This window comes from Vulpes lagopus, chromosome 14 (genome assembly GCF_018345385.1).
Source record: "Vulpes lagopus strain Blue_001 chromosome 14, ASM1834538v1, whole genome shotgun sequence".
NCBI lineage: Eukaryota > Metazoa > Chordata > Mammalia > Carnivora > Canidae > Vulpes > Vulpes lagopus.
In genome coordinates this window covers 29,497,289-29,519,177 of record NC_054837.1, presented here as the reverse complement: position 1 = coordinate 29,519,177, position 21,889 = coordinate 29,497,289, and the positions used below count along the sequence as shown (strand labels likewise).

The 21,889-nt window shown below is 49.6% G+C and overlaps 1 protein-coding gene across 2 annotated transcripts in view; it reads right to left on the bottom strand.

The window, feature by feature from the left end:
- Positions 1-8,923: 8,923 nt before the first annotated feature.
- Positions 8,924-21,889, bottom strand: part of LOC121475461 (MLX interacting protein) — a 59,523-nt gene continuing 46,557 nt past the window's right edge. For both annotated transcript variants that reach the window (XM_041728758.1, XM_041728759.1), the window contains 11 exons: positions 21,599-21,688; positions 20,931-21,022; positions 19,343-19,994; positions 18,817-18,938; positions 18,549-18,702; positions 17,009-17,133; positions 16,432-16,533; positions 16,184-16,311; positions 15,798-15,921; positions 14,287-14,416; positions 8,924-13,679 (listed from right to left, as the gene is read on the bottom strand). In XM_041728758.1, the coding sequence (XP_041584692.1) occupies positions 13,558-13,679; positions 14,287-14,416; positions 15,798-15,921; positions 16,184-16,311; positions 16,432-16,533; positions 17,009-17,133; positions 18,549-18,702; positions 18,817-18,938; positions 19,343-19,994; positions 20,931-21,022; positions 21,599-21,688 (1,841 nt within the window). In that variant the 3' untranslated portion in view covers positions 8,924-13,557. The remainder of the gene's footprint in view (positions 13,680-14,286; positions 14,417-15,797; positions 15,922-16,183; positions 16,312-16,431; positions 16,534-17,008; positions 17,134-18,548; positions 18,703-18,816; positions 18,939-19,342; positions 19,995-20,930; positions 21,023-21,598; positions 21,689-21,889) is intronic.

The window sequence follows — 21,889 nt, the reverse complement described above, 5'->3', positions numbered from 1 at the left end:
TGTGCTGACTGATTCCTTCACTGATAAGGTAAATAAAACTTTGGCACCTAAGTTACCTGGATTTCAGCTAATAAGAACCCACAGGTAATTCGAATTTTGGGGGGGATAATCTACTAAAAACCTAGAAAGAGGAAAAAGACAAGCAGATCTTGGCATTTTTGTTATAAATTTAATATCTCTTCCACCAGATCATTTCCACAGTATGACTTATGATCAAAACACTCCAAAATAATGGCATAAAAAAAATCCAGGGGCACCTGGATGGCTCAGTTGATTAAGCACCTGCCTTCAACTCAGGTCATGATCCCGGGGTCCTGGGATCGAACCCCGTGTTGTGCTCCCTGATTGACAGGGAGTCTGCTTCTCCCTCTCCCTCTGACCCCCAACCCCACTCATGTTCTTTTTCTCTTTCTCAAATAAATAAGTAAAAATATATTTTTTTTCATCCAATGCCACTGACTCACAGAGGAAGGGAAAGCAAATAATCAAGGGTCACAGAGAAACAAAAACTAATATGATACAATTAACATGACTTCTTTATTTCAGGGGGAGCTCTCTGAGGCTAAGCAAGAGCTTAAACTTGCTCAATTTATAAAGGTAGAACAGACAATATAAAGCTTTAAGAAAAACATTTTTATGTAATGTCATTTTCTTGTTCTGGAGAATTAAGAAGCGAGAGGACAAATAAAAAGGAAATAGAAGGGGTGATCAGATAACCAGAGGGAGGAGGAGAGAGATGACAAATAAGTGGTTAAATGTAAAATAAGAAATCAAATCACTGCTAAATGTGAAACTAGGCTGAACCTCACTAGTAACCAAGAAAGGCAAATAAACAGGAGGTCAAATCAGCAGAGGTTTTACACATGATAAGGCTTGCTGGCAAGGCAGCAAGGAGAAAGGCCACTTGCGGAAATAGGTATTGGTCTCATCAGAGGATTCCATCTCTCACCAGTGACTCTCTCCTGTTGTTCTATCCTGCTGTAACTCCCTAAGGAGCTGATCACAGACCAGGGCAGGACAAACACATACAGGCGCGCACATGCATGCACAGGGGGTCTAACAGCATTAGTGATAATACCAGAAACAGACCAGGAAATCTGTGTCAGCGTGGACCCCCCAAGGAGCAGACACCATGATGGGACTCAGCAGCAGCCAAGCCTGTGAGGAGCAGGAAAGTGGGAAGAAAGAGAGGCTGGTGGCAGCATTTCAGACTACACTGCTTCTCTAAGAGAGATTGGCAAGGCCGTTGGGAAGTCTGCCCGGTCACTTGTCAGAGGAGCCTGGTTTCCCTGGGAAATGAGCCTGTCTCAGCATTCCTGCCACGGTCACTGGCTGGAGAGGCCTGTGGGAGGCAGGGCCCCTGCATGATGGACAGAGGGATTTCAAAAACCATAATTGTGTTAAGTCATGTAGATTGCCTATATGCACAGAAAACAAGACTGGGAAAAGGTATCCTTGAGGACTGGGGTAATTTTCTTTATTTTTATGGACATTCCCAAATTTTCTAAAAGTAGCATGTATTATCTTAGGAATCACTAAGATAAATACAATTTCATATTTTGAAATAGTGTGAGAAAAAGGGAGTGAGAAATGGAGCCTTTAAAGAGTTTTACAAATATTGGTAAAGATAAAATTCTTTGGCCATCCCAAGGCTGTTCACTGTAGCCGTGGGCTTATTTCTCCTCCCTGATCTCTGAAATTAGCCTAGGGTCACTCTTCACAGCTCTTCATCTGCTTCTCAGACTCTGCTGAAAGGCACAGCCCTACCAGCCCATCAGGGGCAGGTTATTCCTTGTTGAGTACAACCGACTTCTCAGTGCGACCCATGTGGCATGATGTCCCCCAGCCCTTTATGTGAACCATCCCAAACTATATAGTACTTCATAATGAGAAGGAATATTCAGAATGACATTTATGAGGCTCTTCTCAGGTCTCAGCTTTCTTAATTTGCTTATTCAAGGGCCCCGGAAACATTCTGCCTCCAACAGCATTGGTGCTAACAGCAGATGCTCTTGGGTTCCAGATTCTGGTCCTCTACTTACTGTGTGTGATGTGGCTTTAGACGAATTATGTCATCTCTCTGAAGTATGCAATTTGGTAGTGTGTGTATATATATATATGTGTGTGTGTGTGTGTGCATACGTGTGTGCATGTACATGTTCACAGAGTTGTGCAACCATCACTGCAATCTAATTCCAGAACATTCTCATCACCCCTAAAAGAAGCTCTGTACCCTTAGCAGTCACTCCCCATTCCTCTCTTCCTCCAGCCCCTGGAAACCACTAATCTACTTTCTTTTACTACTTTTTTTAAAGTTTACTTATTATTTTTAGTAATCTCTATGCCCAATGTGGGGTTCTCACAATCCTGAGGTCAAGTCACATGTTCTACTGACTGAGCCAGCCAGGCACCCCAGCACTAACCTACTTTGTTTCTATGGATTTGGCTATTCTGAGCACTTCATATAAACAGAATTGTACAATATGTGGCCTTTTTTATTTGGCTTCTTTTACTTAGTGTAATGTTTTCAAGATTCATCCATGAAGTAGGTGTCAGTACTTCATTCCTTTTTATGGTGGAGTAACACTCCATTGTATGGATATGCCATCTTTTATTTGTCCGTTCATCTGATCAAGGACAATTTGAGTTGTTTCCACATTTGGCTATTATGAACAATGCTTCTATGAATTTTTAAATCAGCTTGTTTGTTTCTGCAGAAGGGGTAGTTATCATCTTGAAAGGGACTGTATTGAGTCTGTAGGTCATTTTGGAAGAGTGCTGCCATCTTGACAATATTGTCTTCCAGTCCACGAACACAGAATGACTTTCCATTTATTTAGGACTTCTTTAATTTCTTTCAACATTGTTTTGAGGTTGACCATCTTGAAATGTAAAATTTGCTAGCATTGAGTATGTTCACAATGTCATGTAACCACCACCTGGAAGTCCCAAAACATCATCATCACCTGGAAAGGAGGCACCATACCCATTAGGCAGCCACTGCTGCTCTACCTCCCCCTCTGGCCTTGGCATCACCAAGTGTCTTCAGTCTCCATGGATTTGCCTATTCTGGGTATTTCACGTATGGAATCACGTACTGTGTGGCCTTCTTTTCTGTCTGGAGCTCCTTCCATGTAGCACGATGTTTATGCTGTAGCCCAGTCAATGTTTCACTCCTTATGGCTAACACTCATCAACCCTGTCCTATAGTTTTCAGTGTAAGAGTCTTACACTTCCTTGACTAAATTTATTCCTAAGTATTTTATTCTTTTCAATGCTATTGTATGTGGAATTGTTTTCTTAATTTCACTTTTGGGTTGTTTATGGCTAGTGTCCAGAAATGCAGCTTGTTTTTGTGCACTGATCTCTAATCCTGTGTGCGACCTTGCTGAACTCATTTACTGGCTCTAATAGATTAATGTGTGCATGTGTATCCTTTAGAGTTTTCCATATATAGCACATCATCTGCATACAAAGATACTTTTACTGCTCCCCACCTTCCCCCTCAGTTAGAATGTCTTATATTGCTATGTGTTGCCTGACTGTGCTAGAATTTCCAGGACAGGGTTGAGTCTTGTGCCCATCTTAGATGGAAAGCATGAAGCTTTCCACCATTAAATGTGCTAACTGTGGGGTCTTCGCAGATGCCTTTATCAGGTTGAGGAGGTCCCCTTGTACTCCTGGTCTGTTGAGTGTCCTTATCATGAAAGGGAAGCTTTCTCCTGTGGAAAACAAGGATAGCAGTCTAGGTACCACACAGGGTCTTTTGAGGATACAAATGGGGTAAAGTAAAAGTCTACAGCCTGGAGCGGGCACATGATGCTGCTATCAGACACACCCAGGTCTAGAGCTCAGATTTGCTCTTGGGTGATAGTGCTGTTGGGCAAACTGTGTACTTCTGTAAGCCTCAACTTCCTTATCTCTAAAGTAGGGGTATTAATAGTACCCATTTCATATGGTGTTGCATCACCGCTGGCAGGGTGGTAGATATGATTTAAACCATGAGCTGAATCGGTGCCCAGAACACAGAAACTGCATGTTATGGTAGATGGCTGATACAATGAGATGTGGTCCCTGTCCGTAGGCAGGGGGTGATGGTGTGAGGGTAGTATTGACAGTTACATTACCAAGAGAAGGTGGCATGTGGCAGGAGTGACAAATGGAGCACAGGTGGTAATTCAAAACCCAAAGTGGGGTGGGCCAGGGCAGGTTACCAAGAGGGACAGAGCACAAGGCCTTCTGGGGGGCAGGGGATGTTGGCCAGGTACAGAGGGAAGCATCTTGGGGAGAGCTAAATAACCATGGGGCGTGCTAACCTGTGCTGTGTAACAGGCAGGGATGGGAGGTGGAGTTAGTGCCTTACTGAATGCCACACTAAGGAATGGGGACTTTATTCTAGAAGAACAGGAAATTCTGGGAGGAGGGCAGATTTTTTGAAAAAGGAATGAAGATGATTCCTATTTCCTGACCTTTGTAGACCTGAGCTAGGAAGATCGTGTTGGAGTATTTCTCAACTCTGACCCATGCCAGGTGTTCCATGGCACGGACTGGGATCCCAGTCAGCGACATTAGGCAGAAAGAATTCACAACACAAGGTTAGGTGAATGAAAGGCAGCAGGCAGGATGCTGTGAGGCAGGGAGAATCAAAATGACCCCAGGGTATTAAAAACAAGGATGGTAAAAAAAATTAAAAATAAAATTAAAAAAAAGGAGGATGGTCTTTGTGGTAGCATGAATAAAATCCGAGAGAGTTGGGAGAGAATGTAGTGCTGGGAATGGGGGAGAAGGTGGGGAAGAGAGATTAGCAAAAGAAGCTCAATTTACAAGTGTTTATAGTAAACCCAGCTCATTTAATTCTTCAGCAATCCAGTGGGATGGGTATGATTTTTATCCACATTTTCTAGATGAAGACTTTCAGGCCCAGAAAGGTTGTCACTCACCCACGGTGGTCAGAAGCCAGATGGTGAGGAGTTTGGACTTTATTCTGAATGCAACAGGAAGCCACTGGAAGTTTGGGGGGACAATGTGTCCTAAGTATCTTTAATAAGGTCACTCTAGCTCTGTGAAGAATTGGTGATGAGCAGCTAGAAGTGGACCATGGAGAATGTTACAGTGGTCCGTCCACATGGTGGCAGTGGGAGTGGGGAGAAGGGACTTGTGATTATTCTGGAGGGATCACACAGGGTTTACCAATGACAGGCTGAAGGTGGGATGTTACGGGACGGAAGAACCCAGGAGGACGTCTGAAGTTTCAGCTTGAGCAATCAGGAAGCTGGCAACACCATGTGGCGAGATACAGAATATTTGAGGATGAAAAGGTTTCAGGCAGGGGAGGTTGAAAGTTAAAGAAATGGTGGTTAGAAGCAGAGACCTGAGAAAGAGAAACTGGAGTGTAAAGAGGAGTGAGTCAATTGGAAAAGGAGAAAACAGTGAGGCAGAAGAGATAAGGACAAGAAAAAGCCCCAGTGGGCAGAGGGGGAGACTCCATCAATGGATGTGTCAGCATTGGCGGAGCTTACGTCTTGTGAAGCGTGCTCTTCTTCCCTGAGGGTCCTGCCCTTCTGCCCAGCTAACTCTGCTTGTCCTGCTGGTTCCTGGCTCAGGCACCACCTACCTCGGTACATTCCCCGTCCCTTCCCGGGTGGTTCCTGGAGCTCCTTCATGACTTTTCATGGCCCCCCGTGCTTGCTTGCCCCCATCACTCAGTATATCGATAGATTCGTGGTGTCTCCAATAAAGTCACCGCGGTGTTCCCTGAACTGAGTTCAAATTTGGCCTTTGGCACATGTTCCTTGATCAAAGACTGGAGGAGAAAGAAGGTGCAGTTGGGCAAATCCGTGGCAGGTGTTGGATGAGAGGCACGGAAGCAGAGAAGCTTATGTGTATCCTGGTGAAGGTCATTCAGTGACACTGATGGGTGGGCTGGGGACTCAGGAGATGACACCAACAGGCTGGAATCTGGACAGGTGAGGGGGCAGGTGGGGACTCCTGCTCACGCAGGCCCCACTCCCACAGTCTGTAATGGAACTTCAACCAGCGCCGTTTGGTCTCGTCCCCCAGGAAAGAAAATCAGTCAGACTAGATCAAGAGATTAGATTGTTTGCTGCACTATACCCATTAAGGCAGGAAAGTAGACTCTTATCTTAGAAAGCTTTTCCCTCTTTAAACAATAAGGGTTTTCTAACTAATGATTCAGTGAAACAGAAAATCTGATCAATAAGAACTCCCCAGTCCTCAGATTTCTTATTAACTGTGACTTTGTAGCTTTTGACAAAGCCTTCAGGAGCCTTTAAATGACCAAGTACAGGCATATATGCACTTCTGCAAACGGCACTAAAAAGCACATTTACTATTCCAAATGAAACCCATATGGTGTCTGGGACTTGGTTCAAAATAATGGGGGTGGAGGTGAGGTATATATGAAACAAAATTGGCCCCGAGTTGGTAGTTGTTAAAGCAGATGATGGGTAAGTGGGGGTTCCTTGTACCATCCCCTCTACTTCTGTGTGTGCTGGAGATTTTCTGAAATAAAAAGATAAAAGGCACACTTAACTGAAATTTAGGGCAAGTGCAATCATGCCATTCTACACAAGGCTAAATTCAGATCTTGACATATAAAAAAGGTAAACTGTGTTCTAGAGAATAATCAAGTCCACATCCAAGATGAAATGCTTTTAGGTGCCAGTTAGAGATTGTTCTATCTACAACCTAAATCACTAGGCTTGATGTTTTATATTAAACATGTAATCTTGGGATCAAGATTTCACTTTGTTCAACATCTATGTCAGTGTCAGCTTGACACCTGTACCTGCCAGTTGCTGCTTCCCCTCTCCTGAATTCTTATCAGGGGTCTCCACACCCTACCTCTCTGACACAGACATGAGGAAGGGGCAGCTGGGCTACTGGAATGGTATGTGCTGAGGGCTCATTCAGCAGGTTACCTGTGCACCTGCTGTGTGCCAGTTCTGTGGTGGGCATAGCATCATCACCATATCCTTGTCCTGACAGTCTTCGGTACCTGGCAGGGAAGACAAAGGACAAGGACAATGACAAACGTGACAGGTGTCCTGAGTAAACGCAAAGTGCTCTGAGGCCTGACTGTGCATGTGTGTGCGTGCGCCTGTGCATTGCATCGAGTGGGGGAGGATATGAGGGTTGGTTTTTGAACTGAGGTCCAAAGATTGGGACTGGAAGAAAGAATGTGAGCCAGGTGGGAGACAGTGAGAGGCTTGGGCAGAGGAAAGGCCTTGGAGAAGCCTTAAGAGTGAAACAGCCCACAGCAAAACATGGTATGTTCAAAGAATGGAAAAGAGCAAAAATGAGATTGGGAAATAGGGGCCAGATGGACAAGAGGGCAGGGGAAACGGACCCTAGGGCTTGGCCCTGACACCACACCAGATACCACAAGACAAGAGTGAGGGGGGACATTATATGAACTGGTTGGATAATAATGGCGACTTGGATTTGATGACAGCAGTGGTGATGGAGAGAAGTGGATGCTGTATTTGAAAGAGATTTAGAAGACGAACTTGACTAGATTTGGGTTTGAGAGGTGGGGGAGGGGAGGAGGAGGAGGGCAGATCAAGAATAATCCTCCTGATATGGTGGATGGAGATGCCATTTACAAAGTAAAAAACAACAACAAAATGACCCTTTAGCCTTTCCTGACCCGTATGACCTTGATACTTTGAAAACCACGTTGATTTCTTCCTCTATGAAACAGGAATAGCCATACTGCCGGGTTGAGAACTATCTAGGGGTGTGCATGTCCCTGTGGAGCCGAGCCTGAAGTGGATGGACAGTCTCCAGGGCACTGGTCTCACTCCCTCTGCTCTGCCTTCCCCGCTCCCAGCCTATCCAAACTCAACCCTCTTCTCTGAATTATGTCCCAAGCATCTTTTAAGATTCCATACATAACACAGAGCTGGGTTCAAAAACTTAAAGAGAGTAAAGCAGACAATGGTCAATGAAAATCAAGTTTCTTCAGCCAGAGGAGTCTGTGAATCACTCGCTTCTTTCCAGGGCCTCCTGTTCTCAAGACCCATAATCTTGCTTTGTGTCATGAAGGCTTTTTTCTTTGGGGGAGGTGTTGGGTTTGATCAGACAAGAGCCTGTGTATCAGCCCACGGCATTTTAGTCAGAGATCTGGATCTGGGCAGTTGTTTGGTGAAAGAAGCCAGCAGCTCCATACAGGGGCCAGGCCATCTGCAAGAAGTAGCATGACTCAGCTTACTGGGTCATCTCCCAAGCACAAGGATGAGGTGGGGGAGGGTAGAAAGATTGTATGAAAAGATAGAAGCTTCTAAATCAAACAGAGATCATCAAAATCTTCTCAGCACAACAAAGAGCATCTTTGCTGGTCAACTTCCCTACATTTTCCTACAGTTTTGGATCAACGGTTAGCATGGAGACCATGGCCTCCAGGATCATCACCACGACTTAGGACACTTTCAGCGGCCAGTGTTAGCCATACTGATGATAACCCACACCTTCTAAATACAGTGTTTCAGGGGTTACTGGGCACCCTGACATAATTTTACGTGAACCTCATGACCACCCTGGTTCAAGGGTGCAGGGTAGGTACCATTTGCCCGGGTTCCAGATGAGGAGGACACAGGCAGTCTGTACAAGCACCACTGAACTCTGTCCACCTGAGAAAGGCCTGGAGCTCCAGCCCCTGGTGAGTTCACCACGAGAAGCGGTGATTTTGGGCTTTAGTCATGGGCCCTTCCAGCAGTCATTCTTTAAAACCCCCTACTCACCTTGGGCCTCTCTCCTCACCGCTAAGGCCTTCAATCCAGGCTGAACCCACCCCCCAAGGTTTGAATGAGTCAGCCAGTCTAAGCATCATTTCGTTCCCATCTCCCCATATCATCATTTCTACAGCCCAAGAGGGTAGCATTTAAGATCACACATCACAGACTTTTCAAAAAAATACAGCTTTTTATTGTCTCGGATGCAAATATAGTTTTAAAACTGCATTGTAGTGTTGAATACAGCTGGTGGAAATGGGCTTCTCAGCAGCAGAGCATGAAGGGTGGTGTTCTGGACGGCGCAGGCCTGAGGGAACCCCCAACTGACAAGGCTCTCCTCGGGTTTTGTTGTTCATACCACGAGGGGAAACCGTCTCCTAAAAGAGCCCTGACACAATCACCAAAGTTCGCCACAGAAAAAACGAACCATTTACACAATGAACTGGAACCTGGAAAAGGAGGACGTGGTGGCTCAGTTGTGATGTTACAAAATAAGTAGATGAACAAGGTTCCCTTTTGTGGGCTAAGAGACTGGGGTGTGGAAAGAGCGGGGTGCTGTGGGGGAGAGGCGGCACTCAAGCTCCCTCGTGTGAAACACAGCCTGGCAGTCATGTCTCCCCAGGCCAAGCCCTCCATGCCCTTTAGCTGCAGGGCAAACTCCATGGAAATGTATCCATTTCTCCCAAACCCTCCTCAGTCTCAAGCCTTGAGAGGAGCACACCTTTATTTAGAAACCCAGAAGAGAATTCTTCAAATAAGTGACACCCAGGGTTGACTATGAAACCAAAACTTTGACTAGGAGATGGAGATGAATTCTGCTACATAATTGGGAAGGAATTTCACAAAAATAAAATTCCATTAAGTAAACGCACACAGGTGGGCTTGTGCAAGCACTTGCACATACGCACACACACACACATACACACACGCAACACACACAGAATCAAAGCCAACGTTCAACATGAAAAGTTCCCTTTTCTTTCTCAAAGGCTGATTTTTGCAAACCCCAATGAGGAAATAGCCCCCTGCATGAGGAGCCAGGAATGACAAATCCTCAGAGGGGAAAGAAAATGGGGCAGTTGTGGTGGTACACAGTAGGACCTAAGGTTTCTCCCAGCTCCTGCAGCCCCTCTGACCCGAGAGGGTAAAGGCAAAGGACACTACTGAATGTTACAAACAGGTGTTGAGCTTCCAAGCTCTTCCACCTTCAACCGTCTTCTCCCCTTGTCCATGCTCAGATGTGAAAATCCTCAACATAGGAGGTATCAGGGCAAGGAGCAAAGACTCTGACCCACGGCTGCCATGCTGCTCACACCAGGGCCTCCCATCTCTCTTTCCCAGTGAGACCATGACCTCGGGAACACTTGGGAAAGCTAAGTTCCCATGAGTGGTGGGTGGGCTTCATCACTGGCAAAGTGCATAATGGGAACCAGGGCATCTCTAGGGAAAGACAACTTTCCACCAGAGAGAGAAGAGAGTAGGCCAGCTTGCACCCGGTGGGGGTGGGGGTGGGGGGGTGGGTCCTGGGCAGTGGGGCAGAGACCACAGAGGGCAGCCCCACACCACGCCGATGAGTGCTTCAGCTAGACTGATAGCATGTAATCCTGGAAACGAACCTGCTCCTCATTCCTCTTGTTCTCAGGTCACTTGCCACTTACACTCCTCCACCCAGGGTGAGACAAAAGTGATTAGCATCACCCAGGGGTGCCATGCTCGTTCAGAGTCAAAGTTTTTATTTCTGTCAGCCAGAGCAGAAAAACTTTCAGGCCTAACCTCTAGCAAGGGGAGAAGGGGTCAGGTCACAAGGACAGGAAGCAGATGAAGCTGGGTCCCCAAGGACACATGGTCAACCACTGACCATGTCTCCTCCTGCGGAGGCTCCAGGAACAGGGCAGAGCTGGTAGTTCCCTGCCCTCCAGCCCTTCCTCGACAGAAAGCCAGTGACACCCGTTAGCACCTCATTAACGCTAACTTCTGACATTGGGTCTGCTGCTCATGTGAGAAAATCTGCTGGATAGTAGCCAGGATGCATGGGCAGGGAGTGACTGCTGGTGTCACCTGCCTGAGATACGAGGGATGGGCCGCACCAACTTTCAGAAAGCCCCATAGTGGCACCTGCCCTGTCCCTACATTTCCCACTCATCGCGAAAGAGCAGGTAGTAGTTCGAAGGGAGCTGATGGCACAGAAAGATTTCATAGAAATGCTTTTCAGATTTATGTCCCAGACAGGCTTTTTTTTCCCCCCTTTTCAGATTGATTTTTTTTATTCTCCAAAGTGTCAGCATTTTAAAGTTTCTTTTATGGGAGCAGAGGCAGTGGCAGGGGTGAGGAGTGTAAACAGAGCACAGCCCTGCGATCAGCATGCGCTTGAGGCCTCTGGCAGAGTGGTCTCGCTGTCCTAGCACCCCAGCTGTGCCCCTGTGTCTGGCCAGGTTCATCAGGCAAGATTCCAACATAAGAAATGATTCTGGGACAAGAAACAATCATGTTTGTGGTAAGAGATACAGCTTTGTGGCCCTATCGCTATGGTAATTGTGAGCACCAAGAGAAACGGATTTAAGTAAATGTCTCAAAACAAAAACATGCATCTAGTTAACAGTCTGCTAGGACACACACACACACACACACACACACACACACACCCTTCATGTCTTACATGACCTAACAGCCTTAAATATTTAACAAAATCATGAACATTAATTCAGCAAAAGGAAGAGAAGGAGAGGTAGGCCGAAGAAGCAAGAGGCCAATTTTATATCCCACGGAGTTAAAAAAAAAAAAAAAATCCCCATGCTGATCACGGGGTAGGGAGAAGGCTGCTAATTTAGGAGAGGTCTTGCTGGGCCGAGCACTACGGCCATTTGCATGGTTTACAAAGGCACAGGAACTGGGGAAGGGACCAAGCTCATGGCCCTCCATGAACCCTCGTAGCTGGGGACATCTTGTGTCTTTCCTTTTGACCCTAGTGAGTTCTTACCATGGTGGTGTTTCCCCTTTTGAAGGGCGACTTCGTGTTTATCCTGGGGTGAAGGATGAGTTCTCTTACCACTTCCCAGTGGACGTGAAGGATCGGCCCAGCCTTGTCTTGTGCTTACCCCTCAGGGAAGTGATGTGGGAGGCCTGTAAACACATTTTCTGGAGAGGCTGAGGGATGCCGCCAAGCTGCTCTTGGACTGGGCTGAAGCACAGACAAGGGAATAGGTGACTTGTCGGTGACCTGCAGCAGAGATGGTGGCACATCCAGAGGCAGGGAGTGGACACCCCTTCCATCTTCCATCAGCTGGGGCTGACGCAGGGCTGGCTGCCCCTGAGCATCTTCAGCAGGGCCTCCAGGAACCAGTGGGAGCCTCTGAATGCATCCACACTCCAGGAGGTAGCCCTCAGTGCCCCCCACAGACCCTACCCAGGATTTCTGGCCTGCTTAGCACTGCCCAGGCTCCATCTCTGGCAGGGAGGACAGAGGTTGAATGAAAGACCACTGACCCTCTGAACTTCACAGCAGGACATTAAAAGCACATTCTTTCAACAAGGAGGTACCCTTGGCTGGTCTACCTGAGTGTTAGAGAGAGTGCCCGCCCTTCCATCTGCAGCTCCTTCCTGCAGATACAGCAAGAGGATGGGCCTGGACATTCCAAATGCAACTCCCACATTCAGAAGTAGGCCACTGCCTTCAGATATCCCCCCGTCTTGACCATTATGAGTGTAATTCTTCACTATCTGATCTGGGAGATGCCTAGACAGCTCTGAGGCTGGTTGCCTCAAAGTTCTGCCTGTCAACAATTTCTTCTTTGAAACACAACACAGGACAGACTTTGGGTGTGGTGACAATCTTTGGTCCAAGAACTGTTATGGTTTGGGGCTCCTGGCTGAACAATCCAGACAAGATGACAGGCCAATGGCGGTGCCGTGGAGTCTGGCCTTTCAAATGCTACATCCTGAGGGCTATGAGCGTCCACTGAACACTGCTGGCTCATCCGAGGTTGCAGCTTAGAAGCAGGTGAACAAGGGCCATGCTGTGAGGTGGTGCCCAATGAGGCCCCGCCTGAGTCCCTGCCATGGTTCTCAAGTCACCAACACATGGCTGCTGCCACACCAGCCAGAATGAAGTGACACCAGCCCGCAGCGCTGCCCGAGGGGCTTCCGAGCCAGAGCAGCAGCTTTGCATTGCTTGTGCTTTCCTTCTTGTCCCGAGTGCATTCACATCTACTGCTTTTGCACGCAGCTTCTGGGGTTCCCTGGCGGCCTGTGTGGTGGGAGCAGCCTACCGTGCGCAAGCCTGAGCAGCCATTCAAACCTACTTACAAGGTCAGAGTCTGAGGGAGGAAGAAGGATGCCTTCCACCTGCCCCACGGGTGAGTCAGAGTGGCACAGGGAATCACTCAGGGCCATCCGAGTGCCTGGAGGGTAACAGGAGCGAGCATCCATGAGTCTGAGAACAGAAGCATCTCACGGGAGCAGGCCCTGCCCCTCTGTCCCACCTACTCCCTGCACAGGCACCAAAGGCCCAGCAGACTGCCAGCAGGACAGGACTTTGGGCTGCCCGAGGGCAGGGAAGGGAGGTCACCACTGAGGTCGCTGAGTAAGAGTTCACAGCAAGGGGTTCCCAAAGATGGGCTATTGCTGTTGGCAGGACCCGAACCTGCTGCAGACCTGAGTGCAGTGTTCTGAGTGGCCCAGTGGGCCAGTGGAGTTGGAGGGGAGCCCTGAGCTCTGCATCAGGAGAGGCGTGGGGTGCAGCATCCTCTCCGCAGGCAAGGAAGAGCCTCCACGGCATCTTGTGCAGCCTTGTGCCCGCTAGGCGCTGCTAGGACTCCCCAGATCTCTTGCCAATTCTGGTGACAGCCTCTGCCGCCTGCTCTGGCAGCTGGGATGGGTCTGTCAGAACGGAGGTGGTCGTGCTCAGGTGCCGGAGGGTGTTCAGCACCGCTGGAAGAAAGGGGGAGGTCAGCCCAGGGACATAGGCAAGCACAGTAGCTTCTAGTCCCACAATGGACAGCACAAATGGTCTTATACATACAACCCGTGTGGTAATTCCCATGCCCACCAAAGCAGGAGAGGCACTGAGCTCAACCAAGGGACAGATACCACCAAAGCCTCTCTGCCCCTAGGATATATCTCCAAACCCTGTCTCCTCTCCTGCAGACAGGCAGAGAATCCCAAGCTGTTCCTGTTTTCCCACTTGTTTTAATGTGACATCTCTATAACCTCGATGTACGTGCAGAGCCTTGTTAGTTGTAAGAATTAAATGAGAAAGCATATCTGAAAGCACCTGAGACAAGGCCTGGTGAATAGGAGGTGCTCAATAAACGCCAGCTGGACCTGAGCACACTAGCACACAGGGATGATAGGAGCGAAGGAGGTGCTAGGGGATGTGCCCTATCCTGCAGTTGGCACTTCCTCCTCAGCATCATCCTCGTGCTCCCCGCACTGCTGATGTAGCTGCCTGCAGTCTATCTGCACAGGCCCTCCCCCCTCTGGGACCATCCTAAAGGATCTGGCAAGCCCCCATGGCCCCGTGCAGACTCTAACTCACTTGGCCTGAGGACAGGCAGGGAGCAGTGCTGGTCCAGCCAGGACAGCGCCGTCCGGTGCAGTTCTCCCAGGCTGCTAGTGGACACCATCCCCTTGAAGGACTCAAACAGCGGCTTGATGATGATACTGAACTGTATGGCACGTGGGTTAAAGAAAAGGCAAGAAGCAAGGAGGCAGGCCAGCGAACACGTAACCAAGGGTGGGGAGAATACAGTCCAGTTATAGGTTTGCCTGTGACTGACCTGCCCTAGGACCACCAAGTAACTGTGCATAGTTGATGAAAGAGCACAACCTAGGTAAGACGCACCCTCGTGTACCCTTGCCAGAGACAAGGACAGAGAAGTCTCCTTGGTGTGGAACAGGTCCAAGAATAACTACATGAAAGCCAACAGTCTGTATATATACTGGCAAGAACAACAGAGGCCCATGGCCAACTAAAAGGTGGAAACTATCTGTCTAGAGATGAATGAAGTCTGTCCTTTGTGATAAACGTGTGCTGGCTTAGTCACATTCTGTGCAGGTCTCTCAGACCATCCTGGGCAATCAACTCTGCAGAGTCATGAGGTCCATTTTCTCTTTAATCTCAGCCATGCTCATGCCCATGGTCTCCCAAGCTGAGGATGATGAGGACTATGCCATTTTACCAAAGAGGTCCTGAATCATCCCAGCGGCCACCCAGCTCCATCATTGATAAGGGCCAGAGCCAAGATGAGTAAGCCAGGCAAAGCAGAGGAAATAGAGATGGTGTCTGGTCATCTTGCTCTCCAAAACCAGCCACTAGAGTGCAAACGGATAAAATCCTCTGCTCCCCAATGGTTAGCAACATGGTGAAGACATAAGGCCCATCCATCATGTGTGCAGATTGTCTGCAGCAGAGAAGTAGCTGGAAGTGGACTGATGAGGCAGGAGCTGTCCCCCACAGGGGTCCTGCTAACATCTGGAAAGCTTAGCACTGGTGGGCCTTGGCCCCAGGGACAGACTCTGGCGCTCAGGTCAAAGTGCCTCAGGACAGTATCCAAGACCATGGGGCCTAAATGCAGACAACAGCCTGCAGACAGCTGGTTTCAAATCCTGACTCTGCCACTTAGTCATTTATGAGTCTTGGTTTCCCATCTATCCCACCGGGTGGTACTCAGCCTCCCTATTGTTGCAAGGCCTGAGATGGCTGCCAGGATATGTTGGATTAGATCCTACCTCCCTCCTCCAGGACTGCCTCTGCAGGTGGCTTTAGCACCTTGCAAAAAAGCATCTTTATTTCCCAAGCACGCAGAGAGCAAAACTGGCCTGTTCTGCCCCCCGGGAAGCCCCAAGCCTGGATGGTCACCAACAACAGCCCACTTCACACCGTGGGCCAGGCTGGGCCCCTCCACCGAGGCAAACCAGTACTGCCTGTTTGATAAACTCAATGACAACCATTTATATAGAATTTGTCTAAAGCAACTAGGGTGTCAGTGTCTATTGTTTCAGTGCACAGCTTGAGGGGTGGGAGAAGCAAAGAGAACCCAAAGATACGATCCAGAACTTCCAATTCTGTAGGGTCCGGCTCTTCACATACTCATCAAACATGTCTCTCATGTGATCAAACTGGTGCCGGGTGACAGGGACTCCCGTGGCAGGGAGCAACTGCTGGCAGGAGCTGGAACAACAGGAAGAATCACAGGAAACTCAGAGCAGCTGACAGTGAAGCTGGACCCTGGGGCACCGAGTGCACAGGGCCAGCCGAGTGGGCCACTGAGGCAAAGAGGAGAAGGCCTCAGAAGGAGGAGGATGACAAAAGCCCAAAGTGCTACAACAGAGAGGTGGCTATTGGTGACAAGGCCACAAATGACCCCCCGCCTCTGTGACACACACATGGGAGGATGAGGCACCAGCCCTCGGCCCCACACTGCCAGCCTCACATGATGGTGGCGTTGAGCTCCTCAATCTCCTCCCGCAGCCGCCGGGCTTCCTCCTGCATCTGGCTCCGTTCCTGCTGCAGCTTGGTGATGTATTCCACGGTCTTCTGCAGTGTGATGGCATGGCTGGTCTGTAAGAGGGACAGTGTGGGTCAGAGCCATGACAGCCACAGTGACCCCCGCCTGTCCACCTGGTACCAAGGCCGATACAGGAACACAACCCCCACCCCTACCTCCCAAGCATCACTCACCAGCTTGGAATTATTAGAAATCAAACTGTTGAGGGTGTCAAAGCCCATCTTGATGTTGAAGCGCCTTTTCTGCTCAGCTGAAATATGCTTCATCTGCCGGTTCTGTTGGGGAATCGACTTGTCATTGTGACACAGGGTGCACTGCAGTGCCACTCCCTGCCCTCCCAACCTGCAGCTAGGGAGTAAGTGGAAGGAGGGCGACAGAGGAGGAACCAGGGCAGGGAGGCTAGAAAACCCTGCCTGCAGAATGGAGCCCCTCGGGGCCGTAGCCTCTGCTGCTGATCAGCACTTCCCAGCCACCCTCACCTCCCTCTTCCCAAGCTGGTTCTTCCAGCTGCTGCCTCCCGCTGGCTCCAGGGTTTGATGGGTTCATGGGATCGGTGCTAGTTCTGGGGCTCAGGGCCAGCCAGGAGGTGGAGGAATAGGAAGACCCAACCTCATCTCCAGATAAGCAGCAAACATCCAGGCTCCTGATGCTATGGAATACCAGCTGCCCTGATGGTCCCTTGATATTTTCTTCCTTGCCCCTCTGCCCATCTCTCCAAGGAAATCAAGACCCAAGAGAGACCTGTGATACCTTTAAAGCAGCCACATTTTTGGGGTCTGCAGATTTCCCTGAGCAGTTATTCTGGGGCGACTGGGGACTGGGGCTCTGCTCAGAAGCACATGGAGAGGCCTGCCCTGAGTTTGGGCAATCTCGACCTGTGAAGAACAGAGACTCCTCTTAGGATATGGCTGGCTGCAGCAGCTGAGACAGTGCTCACCCAGGAAGGAACCCCTGCACATCCCAAACCCTAGAAACCCATCTGGAACCTCCCACAGCGACCCCAGAGCAAAAACTGGAGAAATCCTTGCTGACATCCCAAGGAGGGTTCTATTAGGTGTGGATAAGACCTGGAGAAGGCTGGCAGGACATGGGGTAGGAACAGTGCCTGAGCTTGGCCAGCCACATGTTTTGGGGGACATGGAGAGTTTTGAGAAGAGGCCTGACTACTCACCCAGCCTAACAAGCCAGCTGGAGGCCGCCGGCGGTTTCTACAACTTCATTAAGGCTCTACTTCTTACCATACCTGCTTATTTTATTCTTTCAACTCTACATATCTGTTCTCTTGTATTTTCAATCTCACCCACTGCCACACCAGCCATGCCCTGGTTATTGGCATCTCTCAGGAGCCCCCGAGCCCCCCGGGGCCACCATGGATGCCTTCCCAGAGTGCCCCAGCACATACCTTTCTGTGGCACTGGCCATTGCCCCCCAACCCTTCTCCATTCTCTCAGCTTCCCTAGTTGGCTCCAATGCCCAGGGTTCTGCAGCTCGGCAGACAGGGTAATGCTATGGTACCTGAGGCCTAACTTACACCACTGTAAAGGCATGACTTGTAACTAGTCTTTGTCTTTAGCTTTCCAGACTGGTGGCCTTATTCATCCAACCCTCCTTGACCAAAGTCTCTCTACTCTCTGATCTCTGTAGGCAGAGACTTTTCCTCCTCCGGTCTCCTGGACTGTTTAGGGAGGACAACTGTTTACATAGAGCTCCAGGAGAAGCCATGCTCTGGTTTACTTGAGACAAAAAGGCATCTTTGGTCTCCCTCACCGATGTGGCATCTGAAAGAAGGAAGCCTGGGTTCTGGTTCTACCCCCACCACCATGGGCACAGCCTCAAGCAAATCATTTATCCCTGGTTTCGTGGCTCTTCACTGGGCAAAATCAGTTCTCCCTCAACTCAATGGACGGCCCATGGTGTGGAAATGGGCTCAAGAGATGCAAGATGCTTGAAAGCTAAGGGATGACCACACTGATGTGAAGATATGCCTGGGTGGCTTCCGTTTTCTGGATCAGAACTGGCAGCCCAGAGCCAGGCCTTTCTGAAGGAGGGCAGAGGGGTGTTCCCCATGCACTCTAGTTGTCTGCCATGCACATGCTTGCCACTTTTCTGCTACTGTAAATGACCTGGTACTATGCTGAGCACTGCAGGCAGGTTTATAAGACCTGACTGCACATTCTGTAAGTCCAGCCTCAATCCTGGGGAACCTCATGAGCCATCTCCCTGATCTAGGTGTGGGCATGCTCGTTTCACTCATCAAGTCCCAACCATTCCGACTGGAGTGCGCACTCACTAGAACCCGTGGCAGGGACCTGCTCGCCCTTCACCAGGGAGTCTTGCACCGTGCTTGGAGAGAAGAGCCGAGAGACAGGGGCAGGTTGGCTGCTCGTGGTGTGGCCAAGGTCTGTCACCAGGATGCCACTGTGGAACTCCGTGACTCCAGGACCCTGAGGTAACACAGAAGAGAGAGGTCACCCCGATCATGTCAGGTGAAGACCATCCAAGAGTAGGGCCATGCTGGGGTGGTAAGGATGCTGAGCGTCTGTCCAGGGACCCCTCACCCGGGCAATGGCAGTAGGCGTGAGGACCATATTGGACTGGGACACAGTAGAAGCCAACATCCCTTCTCTCTTCAGAGGGCCTGATGTCATAATCACTGCTTGTGGTTGTCCTGAAAAGGCAGCTACCAGAACAAGAAGGTGAGAGTGAGGCCCCCCCAAGCTGTGGGGCACCCCAGAAGCAGCATCGACCCCTCTCCTGCTGCTAAGACATTGCCTTCCTTACCACAGGGCACAGAAAGACAAAACCACTGGGATACCTGACATTCGTTTTGCAACTTCTCCTTGAAGGGGACAGATTACAGACCCAGGAAAGATATCACCCAGATCATGCTTTTTCAAACTGGGTTGAGACTAACTTTAAAAGAACAATACAGAGTAGACAATAGACTAGATCACACACATGTAGTAGACTGGAACACTTTCGTTTCACAACAATACGTGTGTCACAAGTCTACAAGCCTTGGAGACAGGGAAATATCCCTCGGGAAGGGAAGACTAGACTCTGGCTTCCCTCCACCTGACTCACCTGGGGCGATGCAAGCATTCTTCAATACCACGGACACAGACTCTGGTTTGGGAGCAGGCACTATTTTGGGGGGCTGCTTGGGCCTTCCCCCAGTCAAAGAGACAGGCTTGGGGTGCACAAAAGTTAAACAGGGTTGGGGAGGCCCAGCAGTTGGCGGCCGGGTAGCTGGAGGCAGTGCCAGGCCACAGGGGGACACCGAGGGTGTGGGGTGGTGGGTTGTGATGACAAGGCCCTGGCTCTGGCTGAAGGTGGTGGCAGACGCATCATGCGTGAGGGTGGCAGAGGCCGTGTGTGTGATGACGGAGGGTGATTTGCTGGCGCCAGCAAACTTCGGATGCAGGAAGGTAGGTGGAGCCGAGGGGCTCAAGGCAGTGGCAGGGGGTGGGGCTAAAGGCAGGGCAGGAGAAGTAGGTGCTGGGGCAGGGCTGGGAGATAGCAAGGGCATGGTGAACACAGGAAGGAAAGGCTGAGGGACATTCAGGGGTGGTGCAGGGGGACCGAAGTCCGTAGGCTGGATAAAGGGGTCTCCGGGCCGCGGGGCTCGTTCACAGCCCTGCCGATCCGTGGGGTCCAAGGCGGTGGCTGCAGGAGGTGCTATGAGGCTATCGGGGAGGCTCACAGTGGGGAGCGCGCTGGTTGGCAGGATGGTCTCCTGAGACAGGAAGGACAAATGATGGATCACACAACTTGCTGTCACTTCCTGGTACGACATAACACAAGTCTAACAATGTACATTGGGCTCCTGAGCAGAACATTTGGATAGAGGGATGAGGCGATGGCTCCCATCCCATTACTGCTAATTTGGGGGGAATGGAGATCTCTCTCTAGGCGTCCACAGGGGTCTTGTTTCCATTAGGGACTAAATGATAACACAGAGCTCAGACAAAATGACTGCACACAGTTGGCTCCTGGCCTGGGAATATCTTGTTTCTAGAGTCCAGCAGGGGTTCCCCCCCTGCAAAGACCCGGCCATCTTGTGTTACAGAGCACAAGCAGCCTGGAGCACAGCTGCTCATGGGGTTCCCTCAGGACAGTTTCATGTATCAACTTCTAGAGGTCACCTCCTCCTAAAAGGGAAATGCTATAAGGAATCAATTGTCAGGATCTCAGTCTCTATAGAAGAAATTCTTCCCAGAGCCAGATGGAAGAAGATGGGGCCAGGTTTCTGGTGTCTAACTGGATACAGGTGTCAGTCTGAGAGCCCCTAAGGGTGAAGAGCTGTGCCTCACTCAGTTCTGCAGCCCCAGCACCTGATAAACAACTTGTGTTAATTATTAAGTAAAAAGTAAAAGAAATACATAGAACTTCTTTTTATTAGCAATTCATGTTTTCCTTTGCTAATCCTCTCTTAACTGGTCAGAACAGAGCTCACTGCACACAGGTTACATGCAGCCTCAGGTAGGAGTACATGTTTATGGATAGCTCCCAACTCTTACAGATCTATGGCTGCCTTCAAGGAGGGCTAGAATAACTTCTTTACGCATTCCATGTGTGCAGCACTAGATCTAGCAAGCCCTAGCACTTTGCTTATGACTGTATGGTTATTCATTAGCCTAGCCCTGGGCCCCCTCTCCCCAGCTCCTTCTACCTGAGCAGGAGGGCTGTTGGGATCTGGTGCAGGTGCTGAGACAGGAGCAGGCAGCACGGAACCAAAAATGGAGCGGCTGGAAGAGAAGAGGTCTGAAAGACAACATCAGGTGCTTTTGAGCTCTGTGTGCCCATAACATCCTTGAATTAAGATCCAAATAAATCAGGCACTGAACTCCATCTTACCCAGAGGAATGCAATGGCCAGAGGGTGATCCCCCCTGAGGTAACTCTGCAGAAAGAGGCCCTCTGATTGGAACCGCTCATGTTGGCAACTAGTGTGGGGTCTGAAATACTCCCAAGCCTGGCGTTCCGTGGCTCTTACTAGCCCAGTTCTAACTGCAGGACACTGCTGGGAGGCAGCTGTGCTGCCAGCGCCCTCTGCTGCCTACAGGGAGAACTGCTTACGGTCCTGGGCAAACCTGAGGATCTGAGACCACAGGAGTGAGAATGGCAATTCCCTTCAGAGAGAACCCTGTGGCAGAAAAGCTTCCCAGACCTTGCGATTACTACCAAAAAAAAAAAAAAAGGTAGTTCTGGAAAAATTTTAAGTCCTCCCCTGTTGCCAATTCTAACAGTTTCCTCCATGAAGGGAAGCACCATCTTGGTGCTTTATCTTGGGCAAAGGGAGATCCAGGCAGCCACACTCTCTCTGCCCCATTGTCCTCACCCTGGAAGGGTTCGAAAGTGTCCATGAAGTCCAGATTGGGCTGCAGAGGAATCAGCCCCGGCTGGATCATGTCTGCGTTTCCCAGATGTGCTGTAAGAATCAGAAAGGAGACAGAGGAATCATTCTGCCTTCTCAATGCTGCAATAACATATAAAAGGCGTGGAATGGATTCTCCTGGCCCTGTTTACATTCTAGATTCTTCCAAGGAGAAATGCAGGCGGCTGGCTGCCACCTTCTTGTGGGTTTGTGGCTATTCTCCACCCTCAGAAGGCAGGAAAGAGAGTTTTTATA